The following is a 27,776-nucleotide window of genomic DNA, read 5'->3' as shown; positions in this document are numbered from 1 at the left end:
TTTCTTATATCTTCTCTTTCCTACAATCTTTAGCAACAAAGTTTTTCCTGAAAACGTCCATACACCCCAACAATCTAGTTCAGCATGCTGTAGCCTACGAGGCAACGGATATATTTAAACATAAAAGACCAAAAGCCATTTTAACTTCCTGTAGGCATAATCTCCATGCCCATTCAGGGCGAGCAAACTGCTCATAACATTTTTCCCTCACTGTAGCCTTAACAAATAGCGGGGAATACGAAAAGCATCTTGCTTCACCCCAAAAGCCATTAATGTCAATAGCTTGGTATCCCCTCTGGATCTGGCTCTCACTGATAATAGCCTGCTTCCAGAGGTTCTGCTTGGTGGTAGGTTTTTGCCTCTCACTGAGTGGAGCCACAACTGAGTTTCCTGTTGTTCTGAAGTGATGAGTTCAGTAGTGATCCTTTAGGGTCACTCAGAGTTTTTGGAGAGGTATCCCAGCACTTTAACGTACTTCAGTAAAGGTTGAAATTGGTCTGGTGTGCATAATATTATACACATCCAAAAGGATGATGTGTGCTTTGCATTATGTGATACTAAGGCAATTGATGTGAAGTCATTAGTCTCTATATACAAGTAGCTGAGCCGTGAAGATACTTCATGCACAAACTTTGTTTACTTACACTTGGATAAAGTATTAAACCAAGAATATTATTTCTTGGCATCTTTAATTTATATTATAACTAACTGAAAAAAATTTCAACGTACTTATGAATGGTTCACTGAATACCTTGACCATATCCTCTGCAGCAATTATTAATCTACCACTTTCATGCATTATCTTACCATAATCATTCTGTTTGCCATATATCGAAAAAACTTATTAGGATTTTTCCTAACCTGATTTGCTAATTTCTGCTCATACTGTACTTTTGCTGTTCTTACCAAGTGAGCAACCTTCTCTTGCTTTTTATACTCTTCGTGCAGTTGATTGCTACCTTTAGTCATCTTGTGTTACCTTCATAGTATCCTCCGTCTTCCAAATCTCATCCTTAATTCCTTCATTCATCCATGTGACACCTACTTTATTCAGTCTTTTGACCTTCAGATACAATTGCACATTGATGTTGTTAAATATCTTTTGGTCAGTTTCCATGCGGCATTTATCTCCCTCCTGCTTAACACACTGCATTCCATACTATAGCTGTCTCCTAAACTTGTTATAATTACAAGCCTTGTACTTCCACATATATCCTTTCCTCACAGAAGTCTTCATATGGCTAGCTACAACCATGATGATCACTGTCACCCACCTGAAGGGAAGGGAAGTGCAAAACCCCACTTACGGCCTTTGGTGAAATTATCAGATCTAAAACTCTTGATCCTGGTTTGCTCTCCTTTACATACTGCACGAGATGGTTGTTTCTCAAGAATTCATGAAATTCATTTTCCTATCTTCAGTAGGCACTCCCTTTCGCCTTCTTGTCCTTTCTATCTTTGTGAAAAACACTTTTCTATTCCCATTAGGATATCATTTTCATTCATTCCAATAATTTTAGGGCGAATAAACTCAATTAGTGAAACAATTTCATCTCTCTTATTTCTGATACTCCTGGCATTTGTAAATAGACACAACAGTTCACTTCTAGGTCTATAACCAGTCCTGCCCAAGCCACTTGTTTGTTGTAATTTCCCATCACACCTGCCCTTAATTACATTAATTGTAATTAATATTAATTACAATAATTTTCATTAATATTTTGGCAAAATCAAATTGTCATGTAGGCACTACCTAAGGCTAGCATGACCAAAAAATATATGGTATATGCTTTCCTTAAAACTGCATAAATTATTTAAAAAATGATATAAGAAAAATTATTTTTATAAGTTTTCAAACATAATTTAAATACAGAATTTCAAAATATATTGTTACAGTATTATATACAAGGCTTGTGTTTTTGTTACATGCAACTTCTATAAAATTTGAAATAAATATGTTGAACTGGGGACAAGAATAAGGTCAAGTTTTAAGTGTTTGCTTAAGTTTATCATCAGCTGGCTCAATGTACAAAAAGTTTGTGTTATATTGCATTTTATCTTGTTGTTAAACTGATACCCGTGAGAGAATACTGTTGTCTAGATGTCACTTTGCTATTTGTCGTTGTATGTCAAAATAACACTTATATAGAGGAGTAGGGGAGTTCTTTTTCCTTTTAAAGATGTCAAAATACAGCATATACCATATATTTTCTATGATCAAAGTGGATGAAAAACTGCACAGAATGTTGTTAATGAAAAAAAAAATTCCTTAACAGTACAAAAATTTAATGTTTTAAAGTTCATTGAAAACACACATACACACATGCTTTAGTTGGCCAGTAGTTCTTGTGCATTTGTAAATATGAATATGAATAAATTGTAATTTGGATAATCTACCTATATATTCTTTCCAAATAAATTAGTTTACTAATCCAACTTTAGTTTTTAAGGAGTCTATATATCATTTAGAAATTTTTGGGAAAAACATCTTGGTAAAGAAAATGTGATAGTGGAGAAACAAAGTCATCCCTGGAAGTATTATTACTACTGTGAGCACTTCCATGGAGGTAGAAGATTATCATAAGAGGACCACACAATACCTATCATACCTCTTCTTAAACTTATTCGTCAAAGGCACAGAAACCATCTTTGTAAATTCATCATACTCATCCACCACTCACAAAGCAAAGTTCTTGTATCCCTACTAACCACATGCTTGCACAACTTTCATGGATGAACTCCAGCTCTCTCCCTACTTGTTATGTATTGAAAATTTTCTTTTGTATCAGTGTTATACTGTTCTCGTATCCCTACTAACCACATGCTTGCACAACTTTCAGGGATGAACTCTAGCTCTCTCCCTACTTGTTATGTATTGAAAATTTTCTTTTGTATCAGTGTTATACTTGTAGAACTGTCTTTAGTAAATTAAAAATTTCTATCAGTCCTTTTTTCTGCCAGTTATGTGGAACACTTTGGCATTGGTGCAGTTGCCAAGGGCACCACAGGTAGATATTAATCCTACTACATTTACTAATTAATCCTAGCTCTGCCACTCTTTCTGCCTGTCAACTAAACTGCAACCCACACATATCCATTCAGTCTACCCTCATAGAGAGCATTTCACAGACCTGTCACCATCTTAGTAACATGTTTCTGGATCTGAAAACCAGGTGATCAAATCTGTGCACAGTTGTGAAAATGTGACTGTATACAGGCCAGTCAATTTGCTATCGCAGTACAAAATTTTTATATCCATTTTATTAAATAGAATCACAAGATTTTTGGACGATTTACAGTCATATGAACAATCGGGCTTCAAAGCTCTACAGTTAATCACATTCATATTCATACTTTTACCCATGCAGTGGGAAAAAAAAGTAAGTGAAATTACTAAAAGAAAGAGCCTTAAGGCTTCATTCAGCAATGGAAAATTACAAAGTGGATACTAGATCAAAGGGGGGGGGGAGAACAAGAGGTCATTGCTGGAAACTATATAAGGAGGGTGTGGGCAGAGGGATGAGGAGAAGGTTCTTTAAATGGAAAGTGGTTGGTGAGTGAATGCATTGCTTTGTGTGTGTGGTGAATGTAGGTGCATTCAATCTGTTTAAGGTATGGTTGGGTGAGAATTGTGTGCGATAGTGTGTACCTCCCACAATGAGTTTCTGACTCCATGAATCCAATCTCTGACTCCATGTTATATTAACATCTGACCTCCATGGTCAGATGTTAATATAATAATAGATCCAACATTATTTCAAAGCCAAAAGTTTGTGAAACTATGGAAGTTTCGTAAGTTGAGGTGAAAGTTTAGGAGAATACAATCATCAGCATCCTCGAGTCACCTTAGCTTATACTACTTAAGACATGAGCGCTGCCCAAGCATCCATATATATTCACCTTTTATTAGTGCATTTTGATAAAGGTTTCACTGGCCTAACAGCTTTTTTGAACTGGTTTGGTTCTCTTCAGACTAGGCAGAAACCTTAAGAGAGCAAAAATTCTCATTCACTATAAGGAGGGTGTTAGCAGGGGCATGAGGAGCATGTTCTTTGCATTGGGATTGGTTGGTGAGTGGAATGCATTACCTGACATTGTGGTGAATTCATTGAATGAGTTTAAAGCACAAGTTAATTGTCTTTATGTGTAACAGTGTGTACCTCTTGAGATGAGTCTTTTGACTCCATGGAGGTCTGGTGTTAATAATGATATCTTCCTGCACATTTAATGGCAGTATATTTTGGAAATCCATTGATTGTTTATATCAGTCAGAAATAAACAGCTTAAAACAACAAGCCATCTCAGCAAAGTATTCAATTTATTAAAAACTATATTAGAACTCAGGCAGCCAATATAAAGTTAAGGAATTTGGCATTGAGAGAGAGGTGTGAAGCAAGGAGATCCAGTATCACCCAGATTGTTTACTGCTACATTAGAAGTCTTTAGTAATGGTCTCATGGGAAGACTATGCCATTAAAATCGATGAATGAAATCTCAATCATTTATGTTTTGCAGATAACATCATTTTGTTAGTAAAAAAAATAGAGAAGCTCAGGAAGTGCTAATGATCCTGACAAAGAAATGATCTGAGAAAAGTTTAAAAAATACATAATTGACAAATCCACATCAAATTAACTAATAGATAATCCAATTGGAATTGTGAATGATTACATTTACCTTGAACGATTAGTTAGTTTGAGGGGAAAAAACAAAGAAATAGGAGAATCACACAAGGAGACAAAGCATTTTGGTTGCATAAAGATTATTTGTTAGGAAATTTGCTTGTATGTTTAAAAAAAAAGAAGAAAAAGCAAGCTGTTTAATATGAGCATTATTCCAAACTTAAAAAAAAAATAAGAATAGATGTTGAAAGCTTTTCCACTTGGTTAGACTATAAATTAAAGATGCTAAGAAATTACATTCTTGGTTTCATACTTTACCCAAGTGCAAGCAAACAAAGTTTGTGTGTGAAGTAACTTCACAACTGGGCAACTCATATATAGAGGCTAATGACTTCACATCACTTGCCTTTGTATCTCATAATGCAAAGCACATATCCTTACAGACAGATAGGGAAGGATCACTACCGAGATCAGTTTCAACCTTTTATCCAGGTCTCATCAGTGGGAGCCAGAAGTGATGCCAAAGTTGAAGCAAGGCAGAAGTCAAATTTCCATATATAAATAGCCAAAAGGTGTCACGCCTTATTACAAAAATACTCTGGATTACAGATAGATGTTGAAACCAAGTTTGCACATTTTAATAATACAAAAATATTTGTATTATTAAATATTTTTATTAGAGGGAAGAACACATGCAGTTAAGTGACATAAGTTGCTGACCTTATAGCCTTAGTTGCTTAGGTAGGCTCTTAATTTTAAAATGTGATGCAAAATATATATATACAGGGTGTTCGGGATAAATTTGACAGTTTCGTAAGGAAAAAGAAAATCTTCTTTGTATCTATTAAATTTAATGAATTGACAAAAAAACATTACAGGCAGAGTTAATTACAATACTATCAACAAGATTTACTCAAAATAACCACCATTAGCATCGATCACAGCTTCAATTCTGCTTCGGAACCTCGAACAAGCTGATGCTACAGTCTCCCTGGGAAGGGCCGCAAAAACTGTTTTAATTTTATCCATTAACTGGGCTTTTGTATTACTGGAAGTGCGATTGGTGTCTTTTTCAACTGCGCCCTATACAAAATAATCCATGGGGTTAAGGTCTGGGGAGTTTGGAGGCCAAACATTTGGACTGGTGAAGTCGTAGAAATTTTCAGACAACCATTTTTGACTTTTCCCAGAGGTGTGGCAAGGGGCCGAATCCTGCTGCCATACATACGGCCTACCCTTGTTATCCAGGGCTTGACTACAGTTAGCAACTCCACGAACAAAGCCCGAATTCCAATGCCAGGGTTCTTCAACACCTGTTCCTGCAGATTTGCGAGGAATTCTGCTGTACGAACGCAACGCAATCAGATCGTCTGCTAGGGATCTTTCTTCTTGCTACATCCTCGTAGTCACCATTGCAAGTCTCTAGTTCATTCCTGATTGTTTTTACTGTATTCAGGGAGCATTGGGCAGCAGTCGTAATATCCTTATTTTGATGGCGGGCACGAATCATCATGATACAAGTTATTCTCTTCCATGATTCAGGTGGGTTCCAGCTATCCATCCTTTCTGACATCTTGTATATGAATGAAGAAGGGTCCAAACTTTTAAATGAAGAGAAGTGTGTGTTAATACATGTAACTTACGGAAAAATATAATTAATTATAAATATGTCAAATTTATCCCGAACACCCTGTATATATATATATATATATATATATAAAAAATCTGGGAGATTTTTTAACAGTGAGTAAACATTTGTAAATTTGATAGCTATGATTGTTTTAAGATGCTATATTACTCTTATGAGTTGATAGGAAGTAGATGATTTTTCTCATTAAGTAATGCCATTTGAAGGAGATTTAACTAAATTCCAAAAAATTAGTTATATGACTTAATGGTATGGAGTTTTATAAATCTATTCTGTTCTTAGGTTAAGTTATTAGCTTAGCTAATTTTCCTGCATCCATGATGCAGTCAAAAAGATTTAAGAGCCTGACTCAGAAATCATATATAAATACAGTTCTACTGACACTTGTCTAGTTAAGTGATATTCAGTACAATCCTATATTGTAATGTATCATCATTCATCATTCAGCTCTTAGTTGTCATCACTCAGTGTGTATAATAGCAAAGTGCTTATGAATGGACTGGACCCCAAACTCATGCATATGGTTTGTGGGTGTATTTGATCTATAAAGCAAAGCTTGGTCAATAGATTAGGGAAACCCAGTCTTACAACTGAATATTTCCACATAATCTCAAGTTCACGGTGTCAAGCCCACAAATTTATTCTTGGCATTTGCATACACTAAAAAACAGTACATTGCTAGAGGAGAGAGCCATATAGATGCCCATATCTGTATTGATCTCTTTTGTCTTCACTTTGTTCTGTGGTATATTATGCGACTTACCATTACCCATTCCATAATTCCTGCCTCAGCACTTGCCTCCTTAGAAGGCAGCAACTTCTTCAAATGCCTCCTGATTGTAATGCAACCCATCTCTTCAATATAGTTGTCTGTAATCAAGTGGATTTCAAAAATCCACATATTCTAGACATCGCATTCTTATGTTATTCTTGATCAGTCTAATTCTGCGGTATCATATCAAAGTAACATTATTACTATTCTCACATTCTTCGTGCCTTTTTTTTTGTCATCTGTTCTACAGTTATTATCATCTCATCCACATGAAAATGCAGATAAGATGAAAGTAATGATGGTAATCATTTTCTTCTAAGCAACCATTTCTCTGACATTTTATTCTTCACACCCTGAATCATGGAGTTCTATATGTTACTCTCCTCAGCTTTATTCATCCTTCTTTCACCATCAACCCTCGTTTTCCCATTCTCTCCTGTTTTCATCTTATCTCTGTCTTGCTACTGCTCCCTCTTGCCCTCTCATTCTCTTAACTCATTCTACTGTTGTTCCCTTTGAATTAGCTAACCTCCTCTCTGGTCTCCTAATCTCTTCATTCACCTTAACTACATTCGTGTATTTATTGACATGTAAATACATCATTGCAAAACACTTTGAATATAACTACTTTCTTCACTGAGAGTGTGGAAGTACAAAGTCAGGAAAACTAAAGCTGTTAGGATGGATGTAGGGGCAGGTGTGTGTGTGTGTGCGTGCGTGCGCGCACGCACGCACACAGGAGACCTGTGAACCAAGTGAGTTTGAGAATGATCAAAAAATCACATTCTGATCAAAAAATGATCAGAATCTAGACTTTCAAGTGACAATGAAATGGTGTAGTCAGTACAAGGTGTAAGAATGGTTGATATCTAAGGGAATGCTATAGTTTATGTATGCTCATGTTAGAAGTATCAGGAATAAGAGGGAAGAGATTTTGGCATTGTGGTGCAATCTCACTGAAAGTGATAGGATTCAGTGGCAGACTCAGGATTTAATCTTGGGGGAAGCCGAGTTAAACGGATAAAATATTTTTAGCGCTCAGTCTGCCCGACTACTTCATTCGGCTTGTGTTCACATCAGTTGTGATTCCCAAGAGCTATAGGATATTCCCACCTTATGTGACTGCTAATTCATAAGTAATATAGAGATAGACACAACATAAATAAAAAAAAATGAATTTTAATTAGGAAAAGATTTTGGGAAAATTTTCTAAGTTTTTTTTTCCTTTTTCTTTGTGGGGTGACAGGGCCTCTTGGCCCCACATCTGGGTGTGCCACTGATAGGATTAGTTTAGATTTAGCTAACAGTAGATGATTAGTTACAGGGATAGAATGTAAGGAATATGATAAATTTAGTTTAATCCTTTATCCAAGTGTGAGCAAACAAAGTTTGCGTCTGAAAATATCTTCAGGACTAGGGTAAGGTAGTACAACACCAGGCAACTCGTAGCAAAGGTGGACCAAGCTAACATCACTCCTATCTCAGTATCTCCCAAATGCAAAACGCATCTTCTTGCGGATATGTATAATGTTATGCATTAAGGGAAGGAAAACTAGTCTGGCCACTACCCAAACTAATTTCGACCTTTATTGAGGTCTCTCTTCAGTGGAAGCCAGGCCCAGAAGTGGAGATACCAGGCAGAAGCAATAGCGAGGTCATCTTTACCTATAGGATTTGCCAAAAGGTTGCTACGAGTTGCCCGGTGTTGTACTACCTTACCCCAGTCCTGAAGATATTTTTAGGTGCAAACTTTGTTTGCTCACACTTGGATAAAGGATTAAACTAAATTTATTATAGTCTAACCAAGTGAAAAATAAACTTTCAGCAAAAAAAAAATGTAAGGAATATAGTATTTTCCAAAAGAATAGAGAAAATAGGATGGGGGGGAGGTAATTCTGATGATAGCAGATGAAGTGTGGCCAAAAAAAGAATAGGGGGATGAAGTAGGCATGTGGATGGCCACTATCTCAAATCAGATTACTTCATTTGAAGAGATCTAATGTGAGATAGTGGCAATAGGATAAAATATACATTTGGTTGCCACTATATAAGGGGTGCAAGGGATGATGTGGAACACATGTATCAACAAATGCACAACGAGTGCAGGTAGAATAATTATTATTGGAGACTTCAATGTTGCAGACATAGATTAGTTGGATGGAAATGAAATTTATTCACCTACTCAGAAATAATTACTTGAAACAGCATGTGATAGAAAAGAAACTCAGGATATGAGTGTGTTGAATCTGGTCATGGGATCAGAAGATCTGTCCATAACTAAGATGATGATGAGAGTGATTATGCCATCTTGACTTGGGAGTTTTTGAAATGTGGAATTTTCATTTAAGGAGTACATGTGTGGAACTATAGGGCAGGCGATTATGACAAGCTTAGAAACAGTGCATACATGGGAGATATTCAAATGATATCTAAAAGAAACAATGTCACTGTATACCCAAGGTTAGTAGGATAAATTAAGTAGAAGTTATATGGATGAATAGTATCATTAGGCAGGAGCTGCAAAAAAAAAAAAAGAAAGAAAACACATGTTTTACAAGGAGTAAGGTGCTCAGCAAGCTTACAAGCAGTACAAAGCTTAGGTAAGTAAAGTGATGACCAGTATGGTAAGGAAGGCATTATTGGGTTATGAAAAATTAATAAAGTGGGCTAAAGAAAATCCTAACAAGTTCTTTCACCATGTGACACGCAGCGGCATTGCTATAGCTTTTGCCTCTCAGCACACATCAAAAATACTACAAAAAGTCAAAACGATATATAAGGTAAGGTTTCAAAGTGCTGCCCGGGGGAGACCACCTCCTCCACCCCTAGCTACGCCACTGGTGACAAATAAAAGGAAAAATGAACATGAAAGAATACCTTTTAATGATTGCTGATCAGTAGCAAGCTGACAGAAGTAGACAGAATAGTTACTGACAACTTAACGAAGTCTGTCATCCAAGTAAGGATGTTGCTATAATGCTTGCTTACTTACTTACTGTCCTCTTCCGTCGGGGATGGGTTGAGTCTGCCATGTTTCCACAACAACGTCCAGGAGTCTCAGTTTCTCGATTACAAACATATAGACAGCTGGTGAGCTGTCTATATGTTTGTAATCCAGAGTTGCTATAATATGTGACAGGAAATGATGTGAGAATAGTTTAATGAATTGGAAGGACTTAGAATATTGCAGAATCTCATTGCAAATACAGCCATGGGATTGGATGAGATATCAGCTTTCATATTACAAAAATGTGCAAAGGAATTGGTATTACCGCTGATTAGGCTGTTTAACTTAAGTCTCATCTCTGATCAAATTCCAAGGGACCAGAAGGAGGTGAAAATAGTTCAGTTCCTTTGTCATGGAGGCTCCAAGACTGAGGTAAAAATTATAGACCAGTCAGTATCTTGGGAAAGTCAAAGACAGAATACAGGAATGGGTGGATAAGAATGTGATACTCTATGGCAGCATTTCCCAAATTTTTCCTAAGATGGAGTACTTTCACAAATCCTGAAATTTTAACGGATCACCTTAGTTGACTATCATTGATCTCGTATTCAATGTAAAGCTAAATGCACACTCGCCGAAGCAGGCTGTATTGCATTGCAAAAATGCGATTTTTGCGATCGCAAAAATGCTCTGCAGCCCAGCACCCTACAGGTGTGCTGAGCTGCAGAGCATCGCATTGGTCTTGCTTGTGACCATACGTTTCCTAGAAAGTCGAGGCCAGCACATGCTGGCCTTAATAGCACAATCCAGATGCAAAATGCAGAGTGCCTGATTTTCAAACATGTTTGAACTTGTCGCAGCATCTAAAACCATTCCAGGCTCATATTAATTTTGATAATTTTTCAAGGGACACCTATTCACTTTCTGCAGAACACTGGTGTTCCATGGAACACGGTTTGAGAAACCCTACTCTATGGAGTGGGCATGGATGCAGCGTGGCTTTTGTGAAGGTAGATCAATCCTTAGTAATTTGCTAACTTTTGATATATAATAGTGACAGCTGTGTTGGATAAAGGAGGAATGGCTACATGATGATATTGCCAGATTTGTCAAATAAGTATTTGACAGGATGCCACGTGGAACTCCCTTACACAAATTGGAACAAATGGAGATGGATATGAAACTGGTGAATATATATGAGGGTGGCCATTGGGCAGATTCCAAAGAATCGTATATGGAGGAGCAGAATCCAAGCAAAAACAGATGACTAGCGCTATGCTGCAAGACTCTGTGCTTGAATCACTATTGCTTAATTTGTACACAAATGATATAGTGAATGATTTGAAGGGGAAATATTCAGTCATTTCCTGATGATTGGGTAGCGTAGTAGTAGTAGTTAATCAAGGCGACGCAATGTAGAAAGAGAGAGGGCGAGAGAACTTGCAGGAAGATTTAAATAAATGCTGTATTGAGTAAATGATAATTGATGCCATTTTAGTGTGAAAAAGTGTCAAGTTATGCTTTTGGTATGAAAAGATTAATTACAAGCTGTAATTGGAACTGTACTATACTGCAGAAAATTTAAAACTAGAGATTTGTGGATGTTGGTAGATGAATTTCATGCGGTATTGAAAATTGCTTGTTGCTAAGCTTACCAAGGTAACTCATAGGATTACTTAGTTATTGAAGAACACACTAACAAGGAAATAAAGAGGTTCCTCTTTAGAAGGCCTTGGCATGTCTAGATCTGGATTACAGTGTTCTGGTTTGGTCTCCTGGGTTTCTTGGAGATAGGGTAGTAGTGGAGAGGATCCATAGGCAAATCATAGGCATTCCACAGACCACTTATATGGAGTGGTCTGTGGAATGCTTCCCTATGATGATAGAGGATCTTAGGATTGCAAAAGTCAAATTTAATTGTTTTAAATTTAAATGTTTCTATCATATCCCCTTGTTTTTGATAAACAGAAACAAGGGGATATGATAGAAACATTTAAATTACTAAAAAGTTTTTTGTTTTTTTTTACGATTGACTAGAAAAACTTTCAGTACTTGGCTAGAGGTCAAGGGTTCATCCCTGGAAATTGAGTAAGAGTAATGTTCGTAAGGGTGTGAGGACTAATTTTTCATTTGGAGAATAGTAAATAAGTGAAATGACTTACCAGAGTAAGCTTTGCTGAAGAGGAATGATGGATCTTATGCAGATAGGTTCTCCCACATTGAGTCTTCAGACTCCATAGAGATACTCATGCAGTAATAATAAATTCCTGCTACTGAGAATCACAGCTATAAATAAGAATGTTAATATGCTAATTTAGACTTTATTTCTGTATTAATTAGTGAGCTACTTGTTTAGCCATCTCTGCTACATTGCTAGTAGAGAGGAATAATTCAGTAGTCAAAATCAGTGTATCGTAAATGGTTTTTTCTTTTGTTACTTTTTAGAAACAAGTAACTAAAATGAATTATGAACTCTAACTTTGGAATCCTGTAAAAATTTAAATATTGATATGGTGTCTGTCAAGGAGTTAAAGGAATATACCATTAGCAAATAAGGGGAAGTATGGCTTTCTTGGTTTGCCAAGTAGCTAGCACACTCACTTTGCAATCAACAAACTGTGGGCTTGATTCTCACCATGGGGATGGATATTTGTAAATGTCTTTAGGTTGTAGATGAATTTCTTTGCCCAGTGTGAGATAATGTCCCTGCTTTTTCAGGCTATTTCAGCTCTTGATCAGGGTTTCCAGATTATCATATATTTACTGTGATCCACATTAATGACTTGCATTGAGTACTCAGAATATGTTTACATCAAGTGTACTTTGAATATATAACTAAAATGGACAGAAAATACATGCAGGCAGTAGATGGTATAGGTTAGTAGTGCACTCAGGATTTAATCTTGGGGGTGGAAGGCCAAGTTGAGTAGACAATTTGAGAATACACACTATGCACACATACGACCTATGACTGAGCATCTGCAATGATCGCTAATTCATAAGTGGTATAGAAATAGAAGACACGACACAACATAAATAAAAAAAATGAATTATAATTAGGAAAAGATTTTTGGAAATTTTTCTAGTGTTTTTTCCCTTTTTCTTTGGGGGGACCAGGGCCCCTTTGCCTCCTCTGGGTGCACCACCTGGTGTAGGTGGTGATTAACTAGTGCATATGGTAGGTTGTGTAGTGTGGGGTGTCCTCCTGCATTGAGTCTTCAGACTTCTTGGTAGGATGACATATAACTAAAACACTTAAGGTATAATTTTCAAACTTCCTGTAAGCTAGCCAAGAAATTAGCTTTCATACACCTCAGTAAATAAAAGTTCTAACCTATCCAGAATTATAAGATTCAAAAAGGTTTTATTATGATCAGGTAGACAGCAACTTAAATTCATCTTTGGAATAAAATAATTATTTTCATTTTTCCATAAAAGAAAAAAAATGGATTGGCAATTTATGTCATTGGAACATTATGGAAACAAACCAGAGAACACCATTAAAGCTGATTTAAATGTTAAAAGGCTATTCATGGAATCTATCAAGCATTGTCTGTTTTGACTGATTCAAAACTGATCATATGTTTTTTTTTAAAAAAAAAAAGGAAAATTCATATCATTGTCAAAGGAAATGGCAACAGATATATTCAAGATTCCAGCTTGTTCCTTTCAAACACTTCCAGCTCTCACTGTTTGAAATTCCTCTACAACCTAAAGACTAATCAAATTTTCCTTTCTATAATTGAATGCGAAGTATATTCTATCCTCTTGGAGACTTAGATTGGATTGAAAAAGTTCGTTTTGTCTCTAGAGCCTGGTTTTTGGATTATCTAACCCTTAGCCTACTGTACTACTTAATGCATGATAGATTTGCAATTTTTGTGGGATTAACATTATATTATTATCATTTTTACTGACTTCCATTCCAATGTCACAGGATTCATCGTGGGAGGTCAACACTAGTTAATACAAAGGCTATTATACCACTCCTTAAACTCATCCATCATTTGCACTTTCACCACTCTCCATACAAAACAAACAAACTTACTTCTTACCTTTTTACTTATTACTTTTTTTTATGAAAGTTCCAGGAATCCCTTATCCATGTTCCTTCCCCCTTGTTTTGCTACATGAAACATTTCCTCAGTAATCTGATAATAATCCTTTAGTAGCTTAAATGTCTCAATCACTTCCTTCACCCCCTTTGTCTTCTATCCACCAAACTCTGGTGTGAATGCCCTCAGTTTATTGTCATAATCAATATTGTATAGTTCTGATATAATTTTTGTGATCATCTCTACACCCTCTCCAAGGTTACTTTGTTCCCTTCTGATCCAGGTGACCAGATCTGAGCACAGAAATCTAGATGTGGTCTGATCAAAGCTTTTATACAATGGGACCACCACTCTTTTATCTCTCATGGTCAATGTCCTCCTCAATATTGCAGCAGTTCTCTGAGATTTCTTCACTGCCTTTGCAATATGTTCAGTGAACTTCAAATTTTTATTTACAGTCATCCCTAAATCAGTTGCTTCCTCTACCAGTGAGTATGAAGCATCCCATTTGTGGATCCCAGATTTCACAAACTTTACATTTAATTGCATTAAACTGACCCATTCCCCATTCATTTGTCCACATTTCCAAATCCTCTTGAAGAGCTGAAACATCAGCGCTATTACTAATAACTCTCCCAAGCTTCACATCATCTGCAAACAACTATAGGTAATGTGACATCAGGGAGATATTCCCTTTAGTCCTGTCACAATATCATTGAACAGTAGTTCCAGTACTGAACCCTGTGGAACTCCACTTGTAACCTTCTTGCTCCCTGATACTGCTCCCCCCATACACAATTCTTTATCTATCAGAAAGCCAGTTGCCAAGCCAATCCATTAACCTGGTATCCAAATCCATATGTTGCAACTTAAAAACTAACTTGTCATGTGACACCCTGTCAAATGGCTTTTGAAAATCCAAAAAAATGACTTTATATGCCTTAACCTCATCCACCGCTTTTGTTACTGTATGGTAAAAGATAATGAACACCCTTCAAGAAATCCCTGCTGGCCTGCATAAATATTGTCCTCACCTGCCTAATTCTGTATAAGAGTTCTTATCAGTTTCTCCAAAATCACTACAAAAAAAAAAAAAAAAAAGTATAGTTTGATACCTCCATTCTGCCACCACCTTTATGCAGTGGCACCCTCCTATTCTCCAGGAACCTGTCCTGTTGTAAGAGTTTCATTAAACAGCAAGTTAATGGTATGGTTATTTCCACAGCACATTCCCTTAAAACACATGGTGAAATTCCATTTGGTCCCCCTGCCTTACTGACATTAAGCATACTTAGTATTTGAAATAAATCCACTTCTAACACTTCAGCACTCCTTATGTTTCTAGGAATAAAGCTCTGTACCAGGATGGAACATTAATAAAGGAATCATTAAATATCTCAACTAATTTTTCTCTCTTTATAATACTAGTTGCTTGCTTTGCCTGAGCCTCATATTCCTCATACAACTCTTCTCCACCTCTCTCTTTATGTTTTCCATAATCTCGTTTTCAAATCACTATACCTTCTTAACTCAAGGTATATAATCTGCCATTGCTATCAACATTTTCTCTTGAGTATTTCCCATGCACTACTGACCTCTCTTCCTTCAAATATTTTCATCAGTTGTACTGCTGCAAGTTGGTTTCTTAGTCTGTCGTAATTGCCTTCCTTAGTTCTATCAGGTCATCCCAAAAGTAATGTAGTTTTTAGCATTAAGTTTTGAAGGATATAAAAGATAAATCACTTGCTAATTTAATCAAGTATATATTCTCCATTTGAATTAACTCTTCCAACTTTGTGAAAGCTTCATAATGTCATTTCTATAGAATTCAAGAGGTTTGGAGACAAAGAAGTCGCATAGACTCAATTTCACTGTGTCTAATGTATCATATTTTTATTAATGAAATGTTGCAGACTTCAAAATGAGCGGTAATCTGAAGGTGCAAGATCAGGAGAATATGGAGGATATGGAAACTTTTCCTGGCCAGCTTCCTCAATCTTGGTAGAGGTGATTCCTGCACTATGACAGCATGCGTTATCATGGTGAAAAACAGAGTTTTGTGGCAAGAGTTTAAAGTGTATAATACCAGCCATATCCCACCAGATGCTTACAAAACCTTCTGAGGATGAAGTTTTGGCTGAGGTTTAGCCTGTTCCCCTGAATGAACCCACTGCCTTTGGTGCTCAACATTTGTGTAAAGTATCCACTTTTCATCACCGGTGACTACAAAACTCAAAAATGGAGATTAAACCTCTTGAGGATGAGGAGCAGTGCAAATATTAATGCACTCTCTTCAATTGTTAATCAGTTCATGAGGAACCAATTTGCTGAGCTTAGACACTATTCCAAATTCTTGCAAATGGTAATGGATGGTCGATGACCATGAATTAAAATCTTTTGCTAAATCTTCAATAGTTGCATTGACGTTTCTTGCAATAGTGGCTTCCAGCATATCATTATCAAGAGAGACAGAGACAGGGTTCCCAGAGCGAGGGGAGTCTTTCAAGCTAAAGTCCTCTTGTTGAAATTTTTGGAATCATCAGTGACACTTTTGCACATTCAAAACATTATTGCCATACACTTCTTGCACTATTTTTTACGGTGTTAGCAGAATTGTTGCCTTTTTTGAACTCATAATGTATGCTGTGCCTAATGTGCTCTTCAGTGACATCCATAGTAATAAAGGGTTATTTAAACAATAACTTATGTATGATATTCTTGCAAGGTGGAATTCCTAAGAATGAAGTTGCCTCAGCTTAGCAGTACTCATAAAGCTTTAAAAATTCATGTTTGGACAAGCTGAGATACGTTTGAACAAGTACAGTATGAAAATGACATTACTTTTGGGATGACCTGATACATAAAAGGGATAAGTCATGAGTAGTTTAAAGTGCAAGGTGATGATAATGTCGTTATAAAATGTAGAAACATGAACAGTCATATAGGACTATTCATGTTTAAAAATGATGTTTACGGCATCATTTTTAAGTATATAACTAGTAAGAAAAGTCAAGTGATTTTGGTAATATAATTGTTGTAGATAGTGAGGAAAGGAAGAATGTTGCAAATGTTTAGCAGCTAGTTAATTTCTCTTTTCCCTTTCTAGTCATTCATTTCTGATACCTGTGAAAGATAATTCCATTAAGTAATAAATTAATGAAATTAATTCATTATTTTAGGTGGATCGCTGACAAAAATAGCGTATTACTCAACAGTATCATATAAACGAGCACTATATGCCTTGGATGAAGAAGCAACTTGTATGGTATGAATTTTATAGTTTTATAACATTTATTAATAGATCAATTTTTAAAATTTTATTATTTGCACTTTTACTAAATGACATTTATAAAAATAGGAAGTCTTCGTTACAGACAGTATTTGATAAGTACTTAAGATTCCTAAAAGTTTATTTTTCACTTGGTTAGAGTATAATAAAATTAGTTTAATCCTTTATCCAAGTGTGAGCAAACAAAGTTTGCGCCTGAAAGTATCTTCAGGACTGGAGTAAAGTGGTACAACACCAGGGCAACTCGTTGCAAAGGTGGAGCAAGCTACCAACACTCCTGTCTCAGTATTTCCTATAATGCAAAACACATCCCCTTGCGGATATGTCTAATGTTATGCATTAAGGGAATGGCCACTACCCAGACTAGTTTCGACCTTTATTGAGGTCTCTTCAGTGGGAGCCAGGGCCAAGTGGAGATACCAGGCAGGAGCATTAGCAGGTCATCTCTACCTATAGGAGTTGCCAAATGGTGTGCCACCCTTTTTTAATAAATTACTCTGGATTTAGAGAATGATGTTGAAAGTTTATTTTTCACTTGGTTAGAGTATAATAAAATTAGTTTAATCCTTTATCCAAGTGTGAGCAAACAAAGTTTGCGCCTGAAAGTATCTTCAGGACTGGAGTAAGGTGGTACAACACCAGGCAACTCATTGCAAAGGTGGAGCAAGCTACTAACACTCCTGTCTCAGTATCTCCTATAATGCAAAACACATCTCCTTGCGGATATGTCTAATGTTATGCATTAAGGGAAGGGCCACTACCCAGACTAGTTTCGACCTTTATTGAGGTCTCTTCAGTGGAAGCCAGGCCCAAGTGGAGATACCAGGCAGGAGCAACCTTTCTTTGACTGGTTCCCAAGTTAGTTGATCTCTTGCACAGGCGAGTGGGCTTTTTCTCCTGGAAACTTAGGTTTTTATCCTCTGAACTCAAGAAATAGAACCCATGCTATTTCATATGATAATAATTGCATTAGGGTTAGGGATCATGAGATCACAGCATTCATCTACCATATTCTCTTTATAAGCCCTGGTGTTATACCACCTTACTCCAGTCTTGAAGATACTTTCAGGTGCAAACTTTGTTTGCTCACACTTGGATAAAGGATTAAACTAATTTTATTATACTTAAGATTCCTATAGGGATCATATTCTCTGTATGTACTTCCAGGCAAAATAAAAGCTAAGAAGAACATAATTTATGGATATGTAAGCATAAGGCCTGTGAAAATGGAATTTACATCCATAGTGCTAGGCCACTTGACGAAAGATGTCCTAAGTTGGATTCCAGTTGCCAAGTAGAACTTTTTCTAACCCTTTCTTTGACTGGTTCCCAAGTTAGTTGATCTCTTGCACAGGCGAGTGGGCTTTTTCTCCTGGAAACTTAGGTTTTTATCTTCTGAACTCAAGAAATAGAACCCATGCTATTTCATATGATAATAATTGCATTAGGGTTAGGGATCATGAGATCGCAGCATTCATCCACCACATTCTCTTTATAAGATGACATTTAAAATGAGTGATAGTCTTGGGCCAACTATCTCTGATTGGCAGAGATTGACTGCACCTCAGTCTCCAAAAGTTAGATAATGCTAAAACAGCCTCGCTCACTCCATTTAGGGAATAAATCAGATGATATCATTGTCAGATGATGACTATTAGTATAATTTAAGCATATTGTTTTTTTTGGCAGTATATTTTTAGAAACTTTTTTCACAGACCTCAAGTATATTAAACTTGACAAATTATATTTTTGTTTTCATCCTCATTTTATCCAAGCATAAGCAATCAAACATGAGCTTGCAGGAAGATTTAAATAGGCTGTCAGTATAGGCAAAAGTTAATGGGTGTCAGGTTATGCATTTTGGGATAAATAGATTACAAGCTGTGTATCACATTGATGGCACTGTACTCCAGGAAATCAATGAAGCTAGAGATTTAGGGGTAGTGGTAGACAGAGAGTTAAAGTTTAGAGGACATGATACAAAGGTAGCTCATAAGATGACTTGGCTATTGAAAAAGTAGAGATAAGGAAGTTGTTATTCGTCTTTATAAGGCTTTGATATGGCCACATCAGGATTACTCTGTTAGAGTCTGGTCCCCTGGGTTTTTTGGCGGGATGGGAAGCGGTGGAGAGGATTCAGCGGTCAGTGACCAAGATGGTGAGTGGCCTTTGGAATGTTCCCTATGAGGAGAGGTTGAAGGTGTGTAGATTGCAGAAGTTGGTTGATAGGAGAAAAAGAGGGGATATGATAGAAACATTTAAGTTGCTTAAAGAATTTTATAGGATAGATGTAGGGGAAATGTTTCAGCACTTTGCTAGATGGATCAGAACAAAGGGTCATCCCTGGAACTTGAATAAAGGTGTGGTCAGTAGGGGGTGTGATGGAGAGTGATGAATGAGTGGAATGGGGTGCCCAAATCAGTTGAGTGCTTTTTCTGTTAATGGGTTCAAAGAGAGGTATGGTAGATTGGGTCTCCCGCAATGAGTCTTTGGACACCATGGAGGTGCCAGTATAATAATAATAAAATTTGCACATGAAATTGTTTTTATGACTAGGCTACTTGTACACAGAGAACATTAATTTTCTATCACATTGCTCTTTGTGTTCTGCAATGCACAACATGCTCCTTTCTCAGGTGTGTATGATGCCTTGCACTATGGCAAGTTATTACCCAGATAGATTTCTGGGTAAAGAAGGATATGATTGAGACTTACAAACTTCTGAAAGAATCTTGCAGGATTTCAGTAGATGGAATTTTTCATTTTATAGATGGTGGGGAAAGGATGAGAGGGCATCCTTGAAAGTTGAGAATTTAATGCCATTAAGAAGGGGGATTAATAAGACCTGTGAACCTTTTTTTAGCACTAGATTATCTGTAGTATAGTATGCCTTCGAAGTACTAAGAATGAAAGGCTAAAATGATAAGTTTTAAGAAGGAAGATAGAAGTTTGTGTGAAAATTAAATGTGTTAAATGCAGCATATGCAATTATATAGTAAGATTTTAAATAATACTCTCCACTGTTGAAGGAACAGACTGGATTTAGGAAAGATAAGTTGAATTGATGATGTACTTACACTAAAACAGATTGTAGGAAGGTGAAAAAAAAAAAAAAGGAATTTGCTTTACAGATCCACTTGGCATTTATACATTTATGAAAAAGTATTTAAACATGTTAATAGACAAAAATTATGGAATATAATATAAAAGACCAATTCTATCTGAAATAAATGTAATTAAGAGCTTGTATAACAATAGAATAGTAACCATGGATATTATTGAATGTGTAACAACAAAAATAGAGCCTAATCAGGGATATAGCCTTTCTTCTACCTTATTTCATATATAGCTGATAAGGAAGTGTAATAAATTTAGGAATTTGAACATCAGTCAACATACAACAATAAACACAATGCTTTTATGAATATGAGAAGACCTTTGAAGATTTATTTACCATTTACAACTAATGCATGGCAAGGCTTATGTGTTCGCTGTACATGTTAATTTATTTTTAATGGCATAGATGTTTGTGATTGTGAAGATACTAGTGGGCAGTAGATGCCGTTGGTGTAGTTGTGGTTCACTGTAATTGATGGAGATAGTTGTAGAGTAGGTTCCCTCCCTCGATGAGTCTTATCATTATTATTATGTGGAGGTGTCACTTAATAATAATGATAATAATAACAGTGGGACTAGTTTAAACAATTGCAATGAACAACACAAAGACTAAAGTTCTAATTAGGTGCCAACTAAGTACTGAATACAACTTATACATTTCATGAAAGAAAACAAACTATTGCATTCTGGGTTAAATATCTCATGCAAACTAAAATAATAACTGAGAACTGAACTCTAGAGCAAGTGACATGTTTTCACTATTTAAGATGTGATGACATTTAATATTGATAATAATTACATAATAGATTGCATCATTTCCAAGTGATTTTGATACTATAAGATAAACAATAAAATAGACAAAATTTTATAAATTCATAGCAGTACCAGCAATATCGGATAAAGAAATAAGGTTGAAAGTAAAATATGAGTGGCTAAAATGAAATTTCTTAGATCAGTAAATGGATGTAAGAGTAGAATATAAAGAGATGAAATCACAGTTGATTACAAATAAGTGCACTAATTGTTATAATAAATGAACATCAAAAGAATAGAATGTGTAAAGCAAAGGAAATTATTAATTATATACCTAAAGGGGAAAAGAGACATAAGAAAGCCTAAGAAAAGAAAGTAATCCTTTAGATGCTGATATTGAATAAAGATTTCGTAGTTGCTGCTCATCAAAGTGGGCATCAATGATTGCCCCACTCTGAAATCTGTTAAAACACATACAGTAGCCATTCAACATTCCTTCACAGTTCAATTCCAAATTCACACAAATTTTTCTTTCTTCCGTTGTCTATTGGAATCATCTTCTCTCTTATGTATTTCTTGAATACAATTTTTACAGATCTTCAAATCCAATGTTAACAAGTTTCTTCTTTCTCTTCAATTTTCTTCACATCCTTGATACTAACCTACTATAGTTGAACAATCTCTATTATGAGATTACTATTAAACTTTCCCTTAAGTGTCATATATCATTATTTCATACAGAAATACTAACTAGTTATGTAGTTCACTTTCTAAACATAATTTGTGACAGGAATTTTTGGAAAACAAATAAAATGTAATGCAGTTTACAACTGTTCTATCATTCATATTTGGAAATATGATGTACTGTGAATGTTAAAAAAAAAGTATAAACTAAGGAATAAATAAATATTTGCCTTATCAGATATGAAACATGATGATACAGCAACAATGAGTTGCCCGACGTTCAATTTAGAATTCATTTAAGCCAACTTCATACAGATAATCTGGTTTATTCTACAGTTGCATGATTTCTGATATATGCTTACTATCTGAATTTGTAGATGTCTTGCATCTGAAGATATTGTGCTGCATTTGAAAGATAATGCAATGAAGCATATCTGAAATTAAATTTTATCTTTTACTTTCTACATGGTTACTTTTGCCATCTTAAGTATTATAAGAGAGGATACTGTTAGTCTAAGGAGTAATATTTATTTTATTTTTATTAAAAGAAAGGTTAATGGATATTATATATCCATTATTACTTTAAAGTCACTTTTGAAACTTTTCAAATGCTAACGTTGTTTTGATGCTTAAGCTATATGGTAATACTATGGTAATATTCAATATTATTTTTCAATTTTTCTTGTTTAAATCTTGTATATATTTTTTCTTGTATATATTTTTATTTTTACTTAGCATGCTATGCAATATATAAATCATTTTCTTTATTTCAGAATAATAATGGCTACCAGAAAATTTCTGAAACCGATGTGGAAGGAGCCCGGCTTCATTTCGTTAAATTTGAAACAAAACATATTGAATCATGTCTAAGCTTTATTCAGCAGCATCTGATAGGTTCAAAAGATTTCATGCAAGGAAAGGTCATCAAAGCTACAGGAGGTGGAGCCTACAAATATACAGACTTGTTGACAACAACTCTTGGATTAACGTAAATCATTTTATTATCAAGGATGTCATCAAAAATGTATATGTAAACATTATGTAGCAGATGCTAGAGAAGCGAGAACCTTTCACGTTAGTTATTAAAGTCTAAGTGAAAAAAATATACATTAAAATTAATAATGTTAATTACAATAGGCTGCTTCCAAAGAGGAAATGATATATATTTGGCAGCAGTTGGTAGTGTTTTTTGTGTATTGTACTTTCTTAATCATTTCTTTATAAAGACTGTGTTGAAATTGGCAGCTATATATAAATTCGAAGTGTATAGGGAAGTAGACTAGTTAGTGAATGGATAAATATATATGTATGTCATATAGAGAAACTGTTTCTTTCCCTGTTATAATCCCACAAAACTAAAGCTTTGCTGCAGGAAATATTAAGGTATTTCCTGGAGTTAAGTAAGCATAAGACTTCTGAAGCATAATATAACACAAGCATTCGCATTGGTTTTATTTCCATATTTTTTTTTTCTTTTTATGCAGTTGTGCTATAAACTCATATATAGCATGCTACTTTCTAAATGACATTTGGAAGAGAAATTAATACTTCCCTCTTTTAAATGAAATTTGAAAAATTTGCATTAGCAAGTCAAGTACTGAAACAAATTCAACATCAGCAGAAATCAAGCATCAGAAACAGCAGAAAACTCCATCAATATATGAAGCATTAAGGGAAAAGTGGAACTCGCAGAATAATTAGAGAAATATCATATTGACATAACTAGTGTTACTGAGATGAAAATTAAAACTGGTGAGAATCTGCTAATGATACAATAGACGAACGTGATCAGGGAAAGGGAGAAGTAGGTACAATATTCAGCACTAAACATGTAGATAAATTTTTTGAATGGTAAGCAGTTTCAAGTAGAGGATTGCAGACAAAGTTCAAAATGGGAAATTGACATCTTTTCTTCTTCTGAGCCATTTTTATGACATTTTTGGTTATTGCTCTCCTCCAATTTGTTTTCATCTTTCTCTGTTAAAGGCTTTCCAGTGCCAACATTCTCCAGCCATCTCCAATAGTATTCTCCCATCTTCTCTCTGGTTATCCAGGTATTCGTCTTACTTTGTATGGATGCCACCGAATGATTGTCTTTGTCCATCTATCACTTTTTATCAGTACAATATATCCTGCCTATCTCCATTTTAATTTTAAAATCTGTTGCCCTATACACAACTTTTGTTTCTTTTCTTAAATCCTCATTCGTTACTTAATCCTGCACTCTGATGTTTAGCATGACTCTCTATTCCAGCATTTCCCAAACTTTTCCTATGACAAAACACTTCACAAATCCTGAAATTTTAACAGAACACCTTGGTTATTTTGTAATGTATTAATTAATAATTATTAATTAATTATTAACACATTACAATATTAATAATTAATTATGGCATAATCGTAAAGAGTATTAGTACACTTATGTATACGATGTGACATGTTGACAAATATTAAATTACATTTAAATCAGTTATCAATCACTGTACTAATGAAATCTTGTAGCATATTGTAGTTTCCCAGGCCAACATCATTAAATTAATTTGTGCTGATTTTCATTGACATATCCCATTCTGATCACAAAAATTTATAATATAAGTACTCACGAGTGAATGCAGACTTTTTCTCCTGTGTGCTGGTAGTTTTCCCCTCCTTTTGTACATCCTGGAGATCGCTTTGTAGGCTGGTGGTGGATGACTCGCTATCTCTTGCGTCACCTTCAATAAGAGATTTTTTAATACTAAAATTAAACAAAGTCCCTTGTCTCTTATTCATATTAAAATTTAAATCTGCAGGCCTATTATTTTTAAAAAATCGCGGCACTACGATTTCGAAACTTTCACCCTACAATACGAACTTGCGAAGAAAGTATTCAGTATTACTAGATTTGAGAACCGGATACAGACTACCTTGATCTTCAATTTGAGTGGAAAAATTTTCTTTATATTTCCTTGCTGATTGGTCCCTAACATTTGCAACACAGATGTTATTTCTTTCAGTTTTGAGAACAGAGGATTTGCCGCTCATTGTTGTAATCGCTTGCAGGCAATTTTTATGATCAGTCATAAACAGCGGTATTCTCTTCCCCAAATGTTGAAAGGTTTCAATGTGTGAAAATTAATGATAATTCATGAATATTTCCATGGTTAAAAATATACCTCTTGGTCACTGTCATTTGCTACACACGTCATTTCCTTCAGGTTTGAGAACAGAGGATACGCAGTTGTTATAATCCACTTGCAGGCAATTTTTATGACTGGTCATAAACAGCGGTATTCCCTTTCTCAAATGTTGAAAGGTTTCAGTGTGTGAAAATTAACGATACACAGATGTTATTACATTCTGGATCTGAGCTTTTCGACATATTCACGAATATTATTCTTCTCAGAATATTTCCACTATAAAATATTTATTCATGAAAAATGCTTAGAAAACTAAAATGACAAATTCCAGGAGAACTTCTCGCAGAACACAGTTTGGGAAACCCTGCTCTATTCTATGCTCATCCTCATTCTATCTAGTGTTTGTTTATTTGATTATTGGTCATGTCTCTGATCCATATATCATAACTGAGGTGACTTGTTGGTTGCAAAAGTTTGGTTTTACTTTGAGTTTGCCAAAAATCCATCCAGCCTAGCTGAATTTTTGCTTTTGTTTCTTCATAAATGTTCTTGCACTCAGTTTATTATTGTCTATTGTTATTTGTTCATATTAAATCTTTCATATTAATACTTTCATATTAATACTTTCTTCGCAAGTTCGTATTGTAGGGTGAAAGTTTCGAAATCGTAGTGCCGCGATTTTTTAAAAATAATAGGCCTGCAGATTTAAATTTTAATATGAATAAGATTTAAATTTTAATATGAATAAGAGACAAGGGACTTTGTTTAATTGTTATCTGGTTTCCTTTGATATTTGTGATTATTTTAGTTTTTTCATAATTTGTATATAATTCTACTTTATTTAATACTGTATTTAATTCATTCATCATTTCTTCTAGTTCTCTTTTGTTGTTTGCTGTTACTACAATATCATTAGTGTATCGTAAATTGTTATTTTTTTTTATGATTTGATTATCCCTTTGTCACTCTAATCTGGTTCACTTAGGGCATGTTCTAATACTGCATTGAATAATTTGGATGAAGTATATCCTTGGCATACTCATTTATTTATTTGGACAGCTCTGTTCTTTTATCTGAGACCTTCAAAGAAGAGTCAAGGATGCATCTAGGGAGGCTATACATCACCCAAACCAGCTGTCTTCTCTTAAACTCATTCACACCATTCACAATATTACCATGAAGTTTATTTACCATACTTCTGTAGTTTTTTTAATTAGGTAACCATAAACAGTAGTAGGTCAGCTGTGTTGAATAAATGAATGTAATATTGAATGCCCAAAAAAATCTAAATAATGTAATATTGAATTATCCTTGTAATTATGTTGTATATATATTAATAAATTTCCAATATCTCAGTAAAAATGTTCACTTACTGAATGATTAATTTTTTTGCCTTTTGAAAATTGTAACAAGATAGTTAACTTGCGATTTTAAGTTGAACTTGAAATATTCAACATTTGTTTATTTTGCTAGTGTGGACAAAGAAGATGAAATGGAATGTTTAATAAAGGGATGCAACTTCCTGTTAAAGAATATCCCTGATGAAGTATTTTGTTATAAGCGGCATGGAAACCCAGAATATATATTTCACAATGTGGATCCCAATGTATTTCCATATTTATTAGTAAATATTGGCTCTGGAGTTAGCATCATGAAGGTAAAGTTAAATGCTAAAATATAATATTTTATGTAGATGCCATATTTCCTAGTGTATAAGACACTGACATATAACATATACTCAAACTTTAGAGCAAAAATTTTCAATAAGTGCATAGAGGTAAAATAATACTTCAGTTGAACTGTAATAATATATACCAAGGGAAAATGCCAATATGATATGTAATTCATTCTCGCCATAACAGAAAGCTTCCAGCCAAAGTCCAGCAAGTCGGTTTCTTTTCTAAAGGAAATTCACAATGAAATCTTTCTACTATTAAAAAAAATATTCTCAGATAATTATTCCTTAGAATAATTACCTGAGGCCACATGTGATGGAATGTATTATGGGTTTGAGAGTGTTGGGTCTGGTAATTGCATCAGGAAATTTGTCTATAACCAATTGGTGAGAGTGATCACCTGGCAGGTGGCTAAATGTGTAGAATTGTCATTTAAGATGGGGTGTATGTGGAATTGAAAGGCTGGTAAGTATGACAAGCTTAGGAGATTGCTTGGATAAGTGCTATGGCATGTGAAACTGCAAGGGCTGAGTGGTGATAGTGTATGTGAAGTGGTCAAGGAGTGTTTGAGGGAAGTAATAGCAGACGGCATATCTAGAGTCAGGAGAATAAATCAAGTGGAAGTTAAATGGATGAATACCATCATTAAGCTGGAGCTACAAAAGAAAAATTTGTGGAGAGAATTCAAGGAGAAAGGTGACTAGCAGACACATAAGCAGTACAAAGCACAGTGCAGGCCAAAGATAATCCCAAAGAGTTCTTTTGGTATGTTGCAAGTGAAAGGAAGAATATTTATAGCAGAATGATTTTAATGAATGCTGATGGTAAGGAGGTAACTGAATCAGGCAAAATAGTAGAATTATTAAGTGAACACTTTGCAAGAGTAGGTGAAGACATTTCTGTAACAGAGGCAAAGGCTTATATGGAAACTTAGGTAAATGTACTGGAGGTGCAAAGCATATTACAGAATTTTGATGTGAATACAGACAGCTATGGGAATAGATGGCATACCAGCCCAAGTTTTTGTGAAGGTGCTGGGGAATTGGCAGTGATTTTGACCATGTTCTATGGGGTGGATAGAGGGTGGGGGAAAT

The 27,776-nt window shown here is 35.1% G+C and overlaps 1 protein-coding gene across 2 annotated transcripts in view; it reads left to right on the top strand.

Moving 5' to 3' along the window:
• LOC150093205 (4'-phosphopantetheine phosphatase) overlaps positions 1–27,776 on the top strand; it is a 195,268-nt gene that overhangs the window by 18,822 nt on the left and 148,670 nt on the right. Inside the window, exons 2-4 of one of the 2 annotated variants that reach the window (XM_090413342.1) lie at positions 17,224–17,309; positions 22,661–22,875; positions 26,480–26,663. In XM_090413342.1, the coding sequence (XP_090269468.1) occupies positions 17,224–17,309; positions 22,661–22,875; positions 26,480–26,663 (485 nt within the window). The other variant, XM_090413343.1, reaches the window with a different exon arrangement.

The sequence above is a fragment of the Typopeltis vanoorti genome, chromosome 24 (assembly GCF_054136105.1).
Source record: "Typopeltis vanoorti isolate ZY-2024b chromosome 24, IOZ_Tvanoo_1.0, whole genome shotgun sequence".
NCBI lineage: Eukaryota > Metazoa > Arthropoda > Arachnida > Uropygi > Thelyphonidae > Typopeltis > Typopeltis vanoorti.
This window is presented reverse-complemented; position numbering and strand designations above follow the sequence as displayed.